At 39.6% G+C, this 14,718-nt stretch overlaps 1 protein-coding gene across 4 annotated transcripts in view; it reads left to right on the top strand.

Annotated features, from left to right (window-relative positions):
- Positions 1-14,718, top strand: part of SRGAP2 (SLIT-ROBO Rho GTPase activating protein 2) — a 208,698-nt gene that overhangs the window by 104,738 nt on the left and 89,242 nt on the right. For all 4 annotated transcript variants that reach the window (XM_080917629.1, XM_080917627.1, XM_080917628.1 and 1 more), the window contains exon 4: positions 5,618-5,780. In XM_080917629.1, coding sequence (XP_080773755.1) covers positions 5,618-5,780 — 163 coding nt within the window. The remainder of the gene's footprint in view (positions 1-5,617; positions 5,781-14,718) is intronic.

Raw genomic sequence — 14,718 nt, 5'->3', positions numbered from 1 at the left:
TGCTTCAGTTCATTTCATTTTAATCAAGGTGCCAAGAGGGAATTTGGGTTTGCATTTTTTTATTTATTTTATTTTTTTGAATTCAGCTTCTCTCTCATCATTCGTTTGCTGTCAAGCCATCATCAAATGAGCTCCTTTATCACGCACATACCTGCTCTTTTTCTCATTGGAGACTTAATAACATATATTGAACGATGAATTTAAATCATTCTGAGTTTTGTCTATCATCGCAGAACTGTTATCTAAAAGTGAGAAACTGTATTCTTCGATGCATTGACAGTTGCCAGCTTTTTAGAAATTGGCAGGTCTGGTCCGGATTCTGTTCTGGCTTTGGAAGTTGCTGGTACTACTGGGATTCTGGGCTCCCTTTGAATTCTTCTTGTCAGCCTTAGCACACAGCTCCCACTGAGGAACACAGGACTATTGTTCTACCTTGTCTCTGTGGGAAAGGATAGTGCAGTACTGAAGTCTGCTTTCCTTTCATATTTCTCTCATGTCTTCTCAGAGACATGCAGCTGCTTGGTTAATTGTCTGTCGCTGACTTATCCAACTGTGATTTGCTAAGGGTTGTGCTCTTTTTAGCAGGCTGCACTCTTGGCTGTGACCTAGGGCCTGTTGAGGAACATATTGGAAATGGATGAAAGCAAAGTCCTCATTTGTTTGGAAATGAAAATGCTAATATTTCTCCCATTTGCCTGGTGCTTTGTGTTGCTAAAGTTCTCTTGCATCCATGATTTCAGCTAACCTACAACCCCAGCCCTGCCAAGGTGTAAATAGTAGACAGTAGACCCAGAGGAACCCTCAGTATAGCAGCAAAAGCTCTAGCTATCCAGACACCAAGCTTGTGCTCTGCAGGGCCATAAATGTGGCTGTTATTGATTAATTGTCATCCCATATTGGAGGGGCTTCTGGGATCTTAGCAGTGATCTACTGAAGCTGTTTCAGGAGCTAGATGGGCACTGTCCGTTTTGTAGATGAGATAGATGGTAGGAAGTTGATGGGACAAGTGTTTTTGTATGTGAGTTTATTAAAACAACCAGAGGAAATCTGTGGTGGGGGTGAGATAGTATGCAATGTACAGATTTTATGATTGTGGGGCTGCATTTTATCTTGGCATTCTTAGAAATCTTTTTAGTCATCTGTTCATAAGTGTTTGTGCATCCATAGGTGTAATCTCTACTGAGGGAGAAAAACTGGGCTCTTGTCTTCAAGTTGCTGTTAGCAATTCAGTTGTGCAGGTTTATCTAGTCTAGAGCCTTTGTAGTAATAATCTCTTTTGTAGTTGTGTACTGGCTCTTGACGCTCTGGGTTCCCTTTCTATTGACTAAAGTCATCTCTTATGCAACACAGTGTGGTGTTTTCTTGATCCTCCTCCTGAATTTTTTTAAGTTAATGAAAACACTTCTGGATATTTTGTTTGCTTTTTAGGGATCACTTTAAGGAGGTTCACGGCTGTGTTCCAGCACATTCCTAAGAGACTCAGACCCTTTAAGTGTCTGGGGATTATTCAGCCTGAGACTCGAAGTTGGTGAGAGGGATAAGGAAAGCGAAGACATTGTACTAACAAATATTAGATGGAAAAGACATAGACAGATTTTGATCTCCTAATCAAATGCAATTTAATTGGCTCCAACAAACAAGCCTGCAAAACTACTAGAGCAGGAAGCCATCCTCTCAGATCCTTGCTACTCTCCTAGAAAAGCATGCCTTGTGGGCTTGCTTATCTTTTAACCTGGAGAGTATTGTAGCTTTGTTCTATTGGCTAGGAAAATTGCCTGTATAGTGTGCTTATTTTTTTTCCTCCCTATATTCTCTTCATCTTTCTTGCCCTAACACTGTCTTAAAAGAAATAAAGCATCTATATGTAAGACTGTAGTGTCTAAAAAATAATATAGATTCAGAGAAGTCAAATACTGTGTGAAAAACTATAGTAGTATTAAAAGACTAGCAACTCCTGGAAGGAACAAAGTTACTTGTTGATATTGGTTTGTGTCTGCTGTTGTCTTCAGAAGCAGGGCCCCTCTGTGTCCCTCTGGTCAGCCCAGGACAACTTCAGATTCTTGATCCTTATACTGCTACTTCCTGAGTGCTGGGATTATAGCCACCATGCCTGAATCATAGACCATGTTTTTAAAATAAACACTTGCACTTTAAATGTGGAATAGATAAAGAAGGTAGATGGATGGATGGATAGATGGATGGATGGATGGATGGATGGATGGATGGATGGATGGATGGATAGATAGATAGATAGATAGATAGATAGATAGATAGATAGAATGAAATATTTTTAAATTTAAAAAAATTTAAACTACAGGGTTTTAGAGTTTATTAGAATCAGTCATTATGAGCAGTGAAGCTGTGTTTATTAACTAAAAATATTGATACCATAATTATGAATAAAAGTTTTAGTTTTTCTGTAGTTTCATCATTATCATTATTTCTGTGTTTGGTCTAGATTCTTTACTATTAATAAAGTCATGCAGGATGGAGATATAGCTCAGCTAAGAATGCTTGACTAGAATGTGCAAGACCCTGGTTCAATCCCCAATAGTTCTTGTCACCCCTCTAATTTTTTAAAAAATTCATACATGAATACTGGTACTAATTTCAAAATAATTTCAAATTGATTTGAGTATTGCAGAAGAATAATATTTTTGTTTTAAAATTAAGCCATTAGTACTACCTAGAGACTGTTCCCATTACAAATATTAATTATGTGAATCCTAGTATTTAAAATAAGCATCATAGCAATTGGATAATGAAATGGCAGAGTTCAAGTGTTGATTCCCTAGCTACCCATGGTCTACCATGGACCTAGCACAGACCACCAACCCATCTGTATACTCTCATAAGAAGCAGAAAGAAACCGGTTGTAAAGTTGAGTCTCATAAGACCTCCTTCTTTTAAAATTATGTGTAATAGCCTGGTATATTCTCTACTTAGTAAGGACATGGATATTCTGCCAAGAGAAATAACCTGAAAAAATATGTTACGAGTTTTAATACTATGTCTTTTAAAAACATATTATTGTATATGCACATCGCAGCACACATTAGAAGTCAGAGGGCAACTTTCAGGAGTCACTTCTTTCCTTACACCGTGGGATCCAGGGATTGAACTTGGGTCATTCAGTCTACAGGGCAAGTGCTTTTACCGACTGAGCCATCTTGCCTGACTTCTTTTAATACTGCCTTTTAGGGTGTGGAGAGATTACTCAACAGTTAAGAGCACTGGCTGCTCGTTCAGAAGCCCCAGGTTCAATTCCCAGCATCCACATGACAGTTCACAACTGTCTATAACTCCAGTTTCAGGAGTTCTGACTCCCCCAAATAGATGCAGGCAAAATATTGATACACATAAAATAAAAATATATAAGTTATTAAATAGTACTTTTTAAATTGTGTATGTTTTTTCCAGGATACTGTTAACTAAAACTGATCTGAGAATTACTTTGAAAGTCCCCTTGAATTAAGATAGGGTATCATTGAATAGGTGTACTCAAATCTGTTACCACTGTACATTTAGGATTGTTTTCTATTTATGCCCACCCTGTGCTAAACATTTTAAAGGGGATAGATTAATTATATCTATCTTTACCCCCTTAGCTAGAGTATTTTTCCACAGGAGTCCTTTTAATTCCCTAGAAAGTTAATGGTTGTTATGGTTAGTGGCTAGTACTTAACATTGGTAATTTTGTCTGAAGAAGTATGATGGGGGGGCAGGGCATGCTTAGTTTCAATTTGGACTCAGCAGGTAAGTATTTGGTTTGCTGGTGAGGAGTGCTCTGAGGGCCAGGGAGCTGTAGTGACATTATTTGTTAATGGCTACTGTTGCAGAACTGAAAAACCCGTGTTGAGTTCTGAGCTTACTGGTTGCTCTGATTGGAGACGGCGCTCTTCTCAACTTGATATTGCACCAAGAGTCTGGGTGGAGGGAAGGAAGAGAAGAGGGGATGAGTTCACAGGTTTGGCTCCTTTCCGTGGCCATGCGCATCTTCTGCAGTTGCAGGCTTGCCCAGTGCCACCGCTGCTCCTTTGCATTTGTCACTTAGACAGAAGCTCTCGCATTTCTTTTGCTTTACCTCTTCTCAGCTTTCAGATCACCTCTTGACAAGTTGCGAGCTATAAATTAAACACCAATGTAACATACATTAAAAAGCAAGTCAAGCACATAGCATCCCTTAAGAAGTGGCCCCATAAACGGACCCTGGTTTTTTTTTTTTTTTTCCTCTCCTTAAAGATTCTCAACTTCAATGTGTATCGCTATCTGTTCAGATTAGTACTGAAAACTGAGCAGATAACTGACGTGCTTTAGGAATCACATTGTTTTCATTTGAAATGAGAGTATAGGCTTAGAATTTATGGGCCTGCCAAAGCATGAATGTTAGGAATACATATATTCAAATATGGGACATGAGAAATGGTCAGTGGTGTCAAAAACCCCTTTATATATGTTCCATGGAACTGAATTTTTCATGGCAGATATCTCCAAAGTTGTCGTTATGGGCGTCTATAGTAGGCAAACTTATAGAGGTTTTAGTTTGTAGTATTCCAGTGATTTTGATCTCTGGTAAATTATTTTTTAATTCATTTTTAGTTATGTATATGTGTGTGTATATGGGTTTGTGTACATGAGTGCAAGTGCCCATGGATGTGAGAAGAGAGTTCAGGTCCCCTGGAACTGGAATTATGAGTGGTCCTGGGAACTGAAGCCAGGTCCTCTGCAAGAGCAGCAAGTCTCTTAACCACCGAGCCATCTCTCCAGCCCCTCCTATAGATAACCTTTACCTTTATTTGTCTCTAACCCTAATGATAAGCCAGGTGACCCAACCTCTAACATTTAGACTGTGGAGAAAGTCTGATGTATCCTAGTCAGACAATACAGAACTGTGGTTCTCTGACTTCCTCTTGCTCTCTACTAGTGTGAGAGTTTCAGTTTTCTAACCATGAAAATGGTGGTTATTGTAGATCCTTGAGAGAGATTTGGGGGTGGGGGTGCTGGAGTTTAACTGAGATAGCATATTTGAAGCTTTTTACCAGATATTCAGAAAATGTTCCTGTCTTCCTCTTCCATGTTTCCTTTTCCTCCTCTTGTTCTTTTTTACCCCCTTTTAGAGTTTTTCAAAAAGAAAAAAATGTAGTGATGTAGGTGTGCTCGTCAGTTTTCTTACTATATTGCTATGATCAAACAATGACAAGATGCAACAGACAGGAAATACTGATTTTGCTCATGGTTATTGCAGGCTCTCAGGCAGGGGATGTATGCTGGGGCTCCTCGGCTGTGGGAGCATGAGGTTGCTGTTGGCTCTCACCTCAGAGAGAGGGTATGAATTATAATGGCCTTTAGGCCTTAAGGCCTATTCCCACAGTGACCCACTTCCTCCTGATAAACCTAACCTCCCCAAATACTAGCTGGGGTACAAAAAGTGCAGAAATCCAGGTGCCTGGGGCTGGGGGTATGTCACATTCAAACCATAGCAGTAGGCTTCAAGGAGGATGCTCTTGTTTGTACTCCTGCTTTGATTACTATGGTTTTTGTGACATGGACTATAATCATACCTGCTAGCTCTGCCTGCTTGCTAAAACTAATTTTTTTTTCTTTGATTTCTCTGTAGGAAGGACCAGAATGTTCTCTCTCCAGTCAACTGCTGGAATCTCCTCTTAAACCAGGTGAAGCGGGAGAGCAGGGATCATACCACCCTGAGTGACATCTACCTGAATAATATAATTCCTCGATTTGTTCAAGTCAGCGAGGACTCAGGAAGACTCTTTAAGAAGGTATATGGATAGCTGTTCCTAGTCACAGAGGTTCTTGGCTGGTGACTTTGTAAATAAAAGATATTTTTCTTGACTTCACTTAATAGGTTTTCCACTGACCATTCTATCCCACATAGTATTAAAACAATAACATTTGAAATAGCAAAGTTTTTAACCTTCCTAAGCTGAATTGATATTCCCGGGAAGACAATGCCAAGTGTCCATGGACCAGCAGCTTTCCCTATCAGCTTTTTATATCAATGCTGTTCTGGCGTTTTCTATATGCTTTGAAACCTCTAGCGACTCAGGGCTCTTTAGTGGTGTACCATGTTTTCCTCATCTGGTTCGCTTAGTAATTCCTCTATGCTTATATTTTGAACTTAGCTTTCTTTCCAAGTTCTATCTTAGCCAACTTGGACTCATGGATTTGGTTACTCTTAGCGTGGACACCTCATTGCTTTCTGAAATTTCTTCGTTATCTCATTTTGTTGCATATAGATTGAGCAATTAGACCAGAGAATACCTGAAAATAGTTGTGATCTTAAGACATTTTGGTCAAATATCCCTTTTCCTGTCAGTGCTGAAACTAGCCTCTTGGGAAGGCAGGAACCCCCTTTTCCTGAGTTCCCTGTGGAATCGTTCTTTCGGGAGGCTTGGTTCTAGGTGGTAGCCGAGACCTGACTACTGTACATAGATGCCGCTATCTTAGAGTTCTGTTGCTGTGAGGACCCTCCATGGCCACAGCAACTTTCATAAAACAAAACATTTCATTGACGCTGACTTACAGTGTCAGGGTTAGTCCATTTTCACCATGGTGACATACAGGCAGATGTGATGCTGGAGAAATTGTTGAAAATTCTACAGCCTAATCCATAGACAGCAGGGAGACAGAGACACTGTGACTATCTTAGGCTTTTAGGACCCCAAAGCTCATCCCCAGTGTCATACTTCCTCCAACAAGGTCACTCCAACTTCTACAAGAACACACCTCCTAATCTCTCTCTAGTACTGCCACTCACTAATGACCAAGCATTCAAATCTGTGAGTTGTGGAGGCCAGTCTTATCCAAGCTACCATATATACCATGACTGACTTTGACATTCCCCAGAGAATTTCTAGAAAGTGGATGTCACAGAAATTTACAGAAAATGGCTATGTGTGTGTATGCATATATATCTGTATATAACATGGATAGAATATATATATATATTTCACTGAATTATAGATAATATATCCAGAAATAAAATTAGAGGTTAAATGAATAAACAGCCTAATAATTAGAATTATTGTTGCTATAGTTATAGCTCTTAATAGTTTCCTAGTTCTTAACATTGGAAAATGTTTCAGATTTGATTAGACTTGAAGTTAGTTCAGAGTTTCCTCCATTTGCACTGGGTGGCCTGAACAAAGGACTGAGAACTATACTGTGTACTTAACTGCATCTATGAAGGAGCACTCTGTTTAGAGGCAGGGTATGGAGGATGCAACATCTGAAGAGGAAAGGGTGATTACCCAGAATGCTCACCGACAGTCTGTGACCCTGCTGTGCTGTGACCAGAGCTTCCTTTGTTTTGGGCACTTTCTATGGCCTTCGTGGTTTCCAGCATCTGCTCTGGCTTACTTATTGTTAATCTGAATTTCTGTGTATCAAATACTAATACATGTTTTCATGATTGAAATAACTTATGTCAGGCTGTGATCACTATTTCTTTTTGTGACCTTGACACCTGCTTATCTTAGGCCTGCAAAAGGTGAGACTAGAAGTTTCCTCCCTCATTTTTCTCTGTCCATTTGAGTGCAATACTTCCAGAAGAGGTTTTTATCCAACACAATTTCAGACAGTTTCTTAGCTTCCTTTTCTTCTAGCGTTAGAATGTATTAGTTCCTTTCCTGTTGTTGTGATAATATAATCTGACCAAAGGCATCTTACAGAGAGAAGGGTTTATTGGATATATGGCTCTAGAACAGTAAGAGTGTCATGGTGGAGAAGCATAGCATGTAACACCAAGCATGGTGGCAGGAGCAGGAAGCTGAGAGCTCCTCCCACTGCAAGTGTGAAGCCCAGAGAATGAACTGGAACTGGAGCGAGGCTTTGCTTTCGAGGCCTACCCCCTATGACTACTTCCTCCCACAAGGCCATAGCCCCTAAACATCTCAGATAGTACAACCAGCTGGGGACCAAGTGCTCAAATGTCCAAGACTGTGAAGAACATTTCTCATTATATCACCACAGACAGGAATAAAGAGAGATTTGTAGTCTTCACATCTCAGAGAAGTCTATGGTAGCAACAGCCAGAGACCAAAACTGCTTGTGTCCTGGCTTCTTCAGTATTCAGCTCCATTTCACCAGAGACCTGGGGCATGTCACCTCTAGAAGGAGAAATCCTTCCACTCATGGCATTCCTGACCAGGGAGGTCCTCTGGGCCGACCTCTATAAGATGTGTTTCTGTACTGATGATAGAAGGAAGAATTTACTCTCAGGAGAAGACAAACATACAGTAAGTTTATAGTTAAGTACATTTTCACAAACGGAATACACCTCTGTAATCAGTTCCCTGGTCAGGAATCAGAACACTTCAGTACTCCAAAAAGCCCCATCTTTTCCCAAATTCTGAACCCCTAAGGACAGCCATATCCCTGATTTCTAACAGCAAACTTTGGATGTGCTTGGATTCATACTTTGTATGGGTAGAATCATACAGTATAATGGACTTTTGGGTATGGTTTCTCTCATTGTACCTAAGTATATTATAGTATTGTGTAAATGCAGATCCTAAGACTGTTTCTAGATTGTCATAACTTGGTTTTAATATATTATTAGAGATATGAATAGGATTATTACATTCAACAATTAAGTGTTTTTCTAAACCACAGTTTTCCAGTGTCCTGTTTAGAGTATATTGCACCAGAAGAATTAGAATCTCACTGATAAAGATATAGTAATTAGATAAGAAGCCAAAGGAATGGCTCTGGGCATGTTTTCTATAATATGAAGCTTTGTGCTACTTGAATAGGGAGGGGCCTTATCCAAATGACCTTTCTTATGCTGGATCTGTTAACTTTGAGTAACTTAGCTCAAGACCTGGGCTTCTTTATGTGCTTCAGTTCTCTGAAATTAGAAACAGATCCCAAAAGTCAATTTAGGTTAGAGATCTCCATGGTATCTTCTGTCCTAAACTAGAGGTTTCTTCTGGTTGTTGGGTACCTTCAATTACATTTTGAAAGGTAAGTCTAGTTCCAGAGATTGCCAATGAGGCGATGCTTGGGGTCTAGGGCTATCTGATTTGCACAGCAGATAGCTGAGTTCTCCAAGGAATGATGCATCACTTCAAAGGGCCTTACAATGACCAACAGCCAAGAGATGGCAAACTGGAATCCTGGCATAGATCATATCTTTTGTTTTACTAGTAAATTTGGATCTAGTAGCAAAAAGAAAGGCGATTTCTTCAAAGACATGGGCTTCAGAAAAGGCACTTTTATTCCTGATTTCACTGTGGATGCCTGTGTTTATGTTAGTCTATGAAGATTAATGACAAAGGTTATGATGAGAAAAGTCAGCTCTTTGAATCCATATGTGCCGAGTGTTGTGCTAATCATTTTCCATGCATACCCTCACCTTTGACCCTTACAGTGTACCTGTGGGTGCTATCATTATCTCTTTTATAAAACAGAAAGCTAACGCTCAAAGCAAGCACTGAGGCTGGTGTTCAGTCCTGCCATCTGGCTCTAGAAGCTAGTATTCTCATCCACAAGCGCTCTTAGGAGGCTGTGGGGCAACGTACAAGGAAGAGGCCTTTGTGTTTGTCATTGATTCTAGAAAACCATCTAGAGAGTTGGACTAGTACTGCACACCAACGTCCTGAAAACATTAACTCTGTTGTTTCTCTTTCCTGATATGGGCAAGCAGCTCAGAGTTGTAGTGGAAGGGGAAACATGTTTTTTCTCTCTGGGTACAGAATTGTTAGCAGGAAGGGAAACAAGACTCATTAAATGTGAGGTATGGCCAAAAGTCTGGCTCATAGCTAATTCAACTAGTTTGGGGTTGTCCATTTGGCTACACAATTGACCCCTCTATGCTACTGAACCCTCTTAAGGGATACTCCCTGCTGGCCCTCTGGTTTGTGGTTATACCTACTGGGACATATTATATATTTTGCATGAAGCTGTGTTGGAGATTCCTTTAAGCTAAATATAACATCTGGAAAGTAGCCCTTGTCTACTGCAAAGAAACAGACCCACTTTGTCCAGGATTCTAAGAAAACTTGAGTCCATTCGGTGTCCCTGACAGTTCCTTCATTTAATGAAAGCCCAATCTGTCTGACCCCTGTTGGAAGCAGTTTGGATAAATATTATTACTACCACCTTTGTTTACTTAATGTGGTGGCTTCAAAAATGGCCACTCTCACCCCCACATGGAAGAGGAATAATTTTCCCATTTTATCAGTTAACCCATAATACATTGGGTATGCTCTTCCCCACAAAGGGGAGGACATTCCTGTTGGCTTCTCCTCTCACCGTGGGGATGCCACTTGGAGCACCCCTGGCTCTGTGTTTTTTCAACTCATGTAATTTAGCCCTTGGCGGATGCTCACATTTAAGCTTGGGAAGCTGGTCGGTTCAGGCAGTCCTGCGGCTCTTGACTGTACTCTTGCTTTTCCAGTTAACTGTACTTCTAATTTAGCTTCAGTGCTCTGTTTTCCTCTGGCAGAAACTCAGCTCAAATTAAGAAAGCTAGGTCACATTCCCCACAGACTAGTAGTTCTCAGGTTTGCCTGAACATAAAAGTTATTTGGGGAATTTAAAAAAAAAATCTTTGTGATCTTGAATCGACAAAGATATCTCAGAATATTAAAGAGCCTCTACTATAAGAGGGAAAGATGGTAAGTCAGACTTTATCAAGTCACGAACGTTTTGAAAAGATATTTTCAAGAAAATAAAAAGCCACAGACTGGAGTAAAGTGTTGCAATGCTATAACACAATAGCAGAGACAGAATAATTTATTCAGAATAGCGTTTTATTTCTTGATAGTTGTGGAGACAGAGTTCACTCGGGGCTGGCTTGGCAAGGGCCTCCTCCTATAGGTGATGCATGCCTTGAAGGATGGGGCAGAGAGAGAGAGAAGGTGATTTATTGTCATCCTTTTATCAGAAACTCACTCCTGAAATAACTAACCCACTCCCATAATAAAGACATTGATCCACTAATTGAATCACCTCTCATCATGACTACACTAAGGATTAAGCACATGAACTTTGAGGGGCACATCAAATCATAGCAGCATATATCTAACATATCTGATATATCATTAGGGATATCTCCTCATTAGAGCAATAGGGTGGGTAGTAAAAGAGGATAAAAGAGATTTAAAGTTAAAGAACAGTATATGTTACTCCTTGTATGATAACATGATTTCCTATGTGTGCTGAGAGAAGATGATTATTCTGTAAGAGGCATGTCTATAGTGTTATTGTCATAAACAATACTAGAACTGACACATACTTGTGTGTGTTGACCAATGTCTCTAGTGGATATCGCTGGCCTTCTGTATCCACATTTTCAATTGCAAACTAAAAGTATCTGGGGAAAAATTGTACATAAGTTTTTTTTGTCATTTTCCCAAATCATGTAACAACGTAGTGTTTGCACTGTGTCAGGTGATATAAATCCTCTGGAAATTATTTACAGATTAAAGGAGGTATGAATGCAGGGAGTTTGTATACAGACACTGTGCTACTTCATAAGAGACTTAAGCATCACTGGACTTTGTTATCCTCAGGAGTTCTATAAGCCATTGCCTGAAGACACTAAGGTATGACTGTGCTATTAGTTGAATGGGAAAAGAATGGTTCTTAAGGGTTTTGGCCCTGTATCCTGCCTCTTTGAAAAGGATTTAACGTGGAGATGTGTCCAGAAGAATAGATGGTTTTATCCCCATGTCCACCACTCTCCATCGCCTGTCCTCCACTGAACTCAGTATCTGTAGGAGACTGAATCTCTTCCCCATTATGACATGGTGACCGACAGCATTTCATGATGCTTTGTAGACGGCTGTTTCAATTGTAGTTTGTCCTCTTGGTAGAAAAGAAAAGAATTTGTTGTGATTACTTGAGCTTCATTCTCTCGTTTCTGATGAAGAGATTGTCTTTGTAGAAACAAATAGGATGTGAAGCCGAGATTATCTGAGCAGGGAATGGAAGGCTGCCAGATACTTCAAAGGTTTGTCTGCTGATAAAGGGGTCAGGTTTGCCACCAAAGCCAACACCCAGGGGAGACTGAAGGTACTGCTGTTCACAGTGATTCAGCTTTGGTGTCTGTGGCACTGAGCAGCATCTGCGCTGTCCCTAGAGCTGTCTCTCTGGGTGGTCCAGGATTATTTTGGATTTAAGTAGCTGCAGGCTTTTGCTTAGGTTCACTTAGGTTAGGCTGTGTTGCACTTTTTTGGTGTGTAAGTTCCTCGCTATCTAGCTGCTCTTCTAGAAGGAGCCACAGTGCTAGATATTAAATATTCCAAGGCATAGTGGTACATGAATTTTTAGAAACTAAAAGAATAAGAGAATTTAAAGATGCATAATAAGGAGGTATGAAAACCAAGTGTCTAAGAACAACCTTGTAAGTTGCCCTAAATTAGAAAACTAAGCAGTCATTAAGTATATTAGTGAATACTGTAAGCAGTGCTATGCTAAGTACTAAAAACTAGCCCAAGAATTTAGTAGGAAGATTTGCCTCTGGGATTATTGAGGGCATTTCATTTCACTTAGAACTCCACAGACTGTGTAAGATGGTGAGGGTTAACCCAGTGCCACTCAGTATAGTAAGTGGATATTTTCTATAATTCTTTTGTCTTCTTATGGAAGTATCAAGTACTTAAAGTCTACATATTTTAAAACATATAGACCAGTGAATTTTTACAAACACTTCTTTTGCTCCTTTCTAGTCATGAACTCCTGAAGTGCTAGCTTCTAACAAAATAAAAGCATTTGCCTCTTCAGTTTTTATGTAAATAAAATCTTCAACTATTCTTTCAACAATTTAAATTTGTGTGTGTGTGTGTGTGTGTGTGTGTGTGTGTGTGTGTGTGTGTGTGTCTATGTGTCTGTGTGTGTGTGTGTGTGTGTGTGTGTCCTGGTCACTATCATTTATATCATAGGTGTTATCAAGGTGCTTATATTCTCTGAAGTGTTAAGCTTTGTTCAAAAAGGCAGTTAAATTAACAGATTGATTGCTTTGAACTTGTGGGGCCCTGACTTGCTGTTTTCCTGTGGTGGATATATTTTGCATTTATTATTCTTAGTCCTGGGACAGTCTACATATTTAATGCATGGGCTTTCTTGGGTTTCTATAGCAAACACAAGATACTTATCAAGACCCTTTAACATGGCAGCTTTAAACTCTTTCCTGTTTTTCCCCTACTGTGTGCAGTTCCTTAGATGGACAACTGACCTCACAGGAAGGTTGAGTGATACTTCATCCATTTATCAAGTAGTTTAAATATCAACTGGTAATTATTTTTATTATTGTTTACCATCTCTGTGCCTCTTACTTCGGGGGAAAAGAAGAGGGTTATTAATATCGCTTACCAGGTGAGCAGACAGTGGTTTGTAAAAAAGTACTAATGACATACAAACCAACTTGGTACCAATTTTTTTTATTATAAGGTTCACAACATTAATAATAATTATTATTATAACTAATACTAAATGGATGCTAGCCATGTCCAGGGACATTGCTACATACTCATGTGTAACCCATTTAATCAACACAAGAGGCCTTTGTGATGAGTATTTCTTTTGTCATCTGTGTTTATAGATGAGCATAGGCAGAGGGGTTAGGTAATTGCTTCAAGGTTGTACATCTGGCTGACAGGAGAATTGAGATTCAAGCCTAAGCAGTCGGCATCCCTGAGTCATTTCTTCACACCACTATGCCCTGCCGCCTTGTGTGCATGGGAGGTAGCAGTCATGTGGGTAAAGTGCAGAACCAGTTCTTGTGCAAGGAGCAATGGCTTATGGATCCCAGTCATACATTTGGATGATAAACAGGCCAGGCTTTCCACTTTGGTTCACTTCTTGCTCAGCTTGTCCAGAGAGAAGCAACACTCTTGATTTTAGCTCCCTTCTTGCAGAACTAGTTTCTTTTGATTCTCCAATTTATCTAATCCTTTGAAACTCTACAGGCATGTCTGAAAATGATTTTTATTTAAAATGAGAATAGAACATAAAAATTTCCATCTTCTGAAACAGAATTATTATTTTTCCATTTTATATTTTTATTTAGTAATGACACCTCTCTGATCCCTTATTTTCTCCAGTTTTTTATTTTTGCTTTTTTGTTTTGTTTTGTTGTTTATTTGTTTGTTTTTATCTCCTCTGCCTCCTTCCTTTCTATCAGACAGGGTCTCGATGTCTCAGTGTATCACCCTAGGTTGCCCTTGAACTCGATGTATAGACCAAGCTGATTTAAAGGTCCTGTGCTTTGCCTCTTAGATGCTAGGATTTCAGGTGTGTGCCACTGTTTTATTTTTTTGATTTTCCTCCTCTGTGCTCTACAGATTATTTATATTGCCAGCTTTCTTCAGCAGTTATCCAAAATCAAGCATACAGCTATTGATGAACAGCTATTGATTAATTTTAACTATCTGCATTGAGATTCCAGCTTTGACAGATCACATCATTAGGAATCTAGAAGAATCCTTCTTCATTGTTTCTGACCTCCTAGTTCTCCAGGTGGTTACTGTTAATCCCAGGGACAGGAATAATGGTGTTCTCTGGGTTTTTATTTTCATTTCATTTTGAAATAGATGAAACCCTGGATGTTAGTTGCATTTGATTTTGTTTTCTGTTGTGTAAGTAGCGCGTGCAGCTGGAGTCACGAGTGTAATCTCAGAACTCAGGAGGATGAGCACAGGAGGATTGCTTCAAGTTCAAGGGCAATTTAAGCCACATAGTGAGTTAAGGCCA

Source organism: Micromys minutus (genome assembly GCF_963924665.1).
Source record: "Micromys minutus genome assembly, chromosome: 6".
Classification (NCBI taxonomy): Eukaryota; Metazoa; Chordata; class Mammalia; order Rodentia; family Muridae; genus Micromys; species Micromys minutus.
This window is presented reverse-complemented; position numbering and strand designations above follow the sequence as displayed.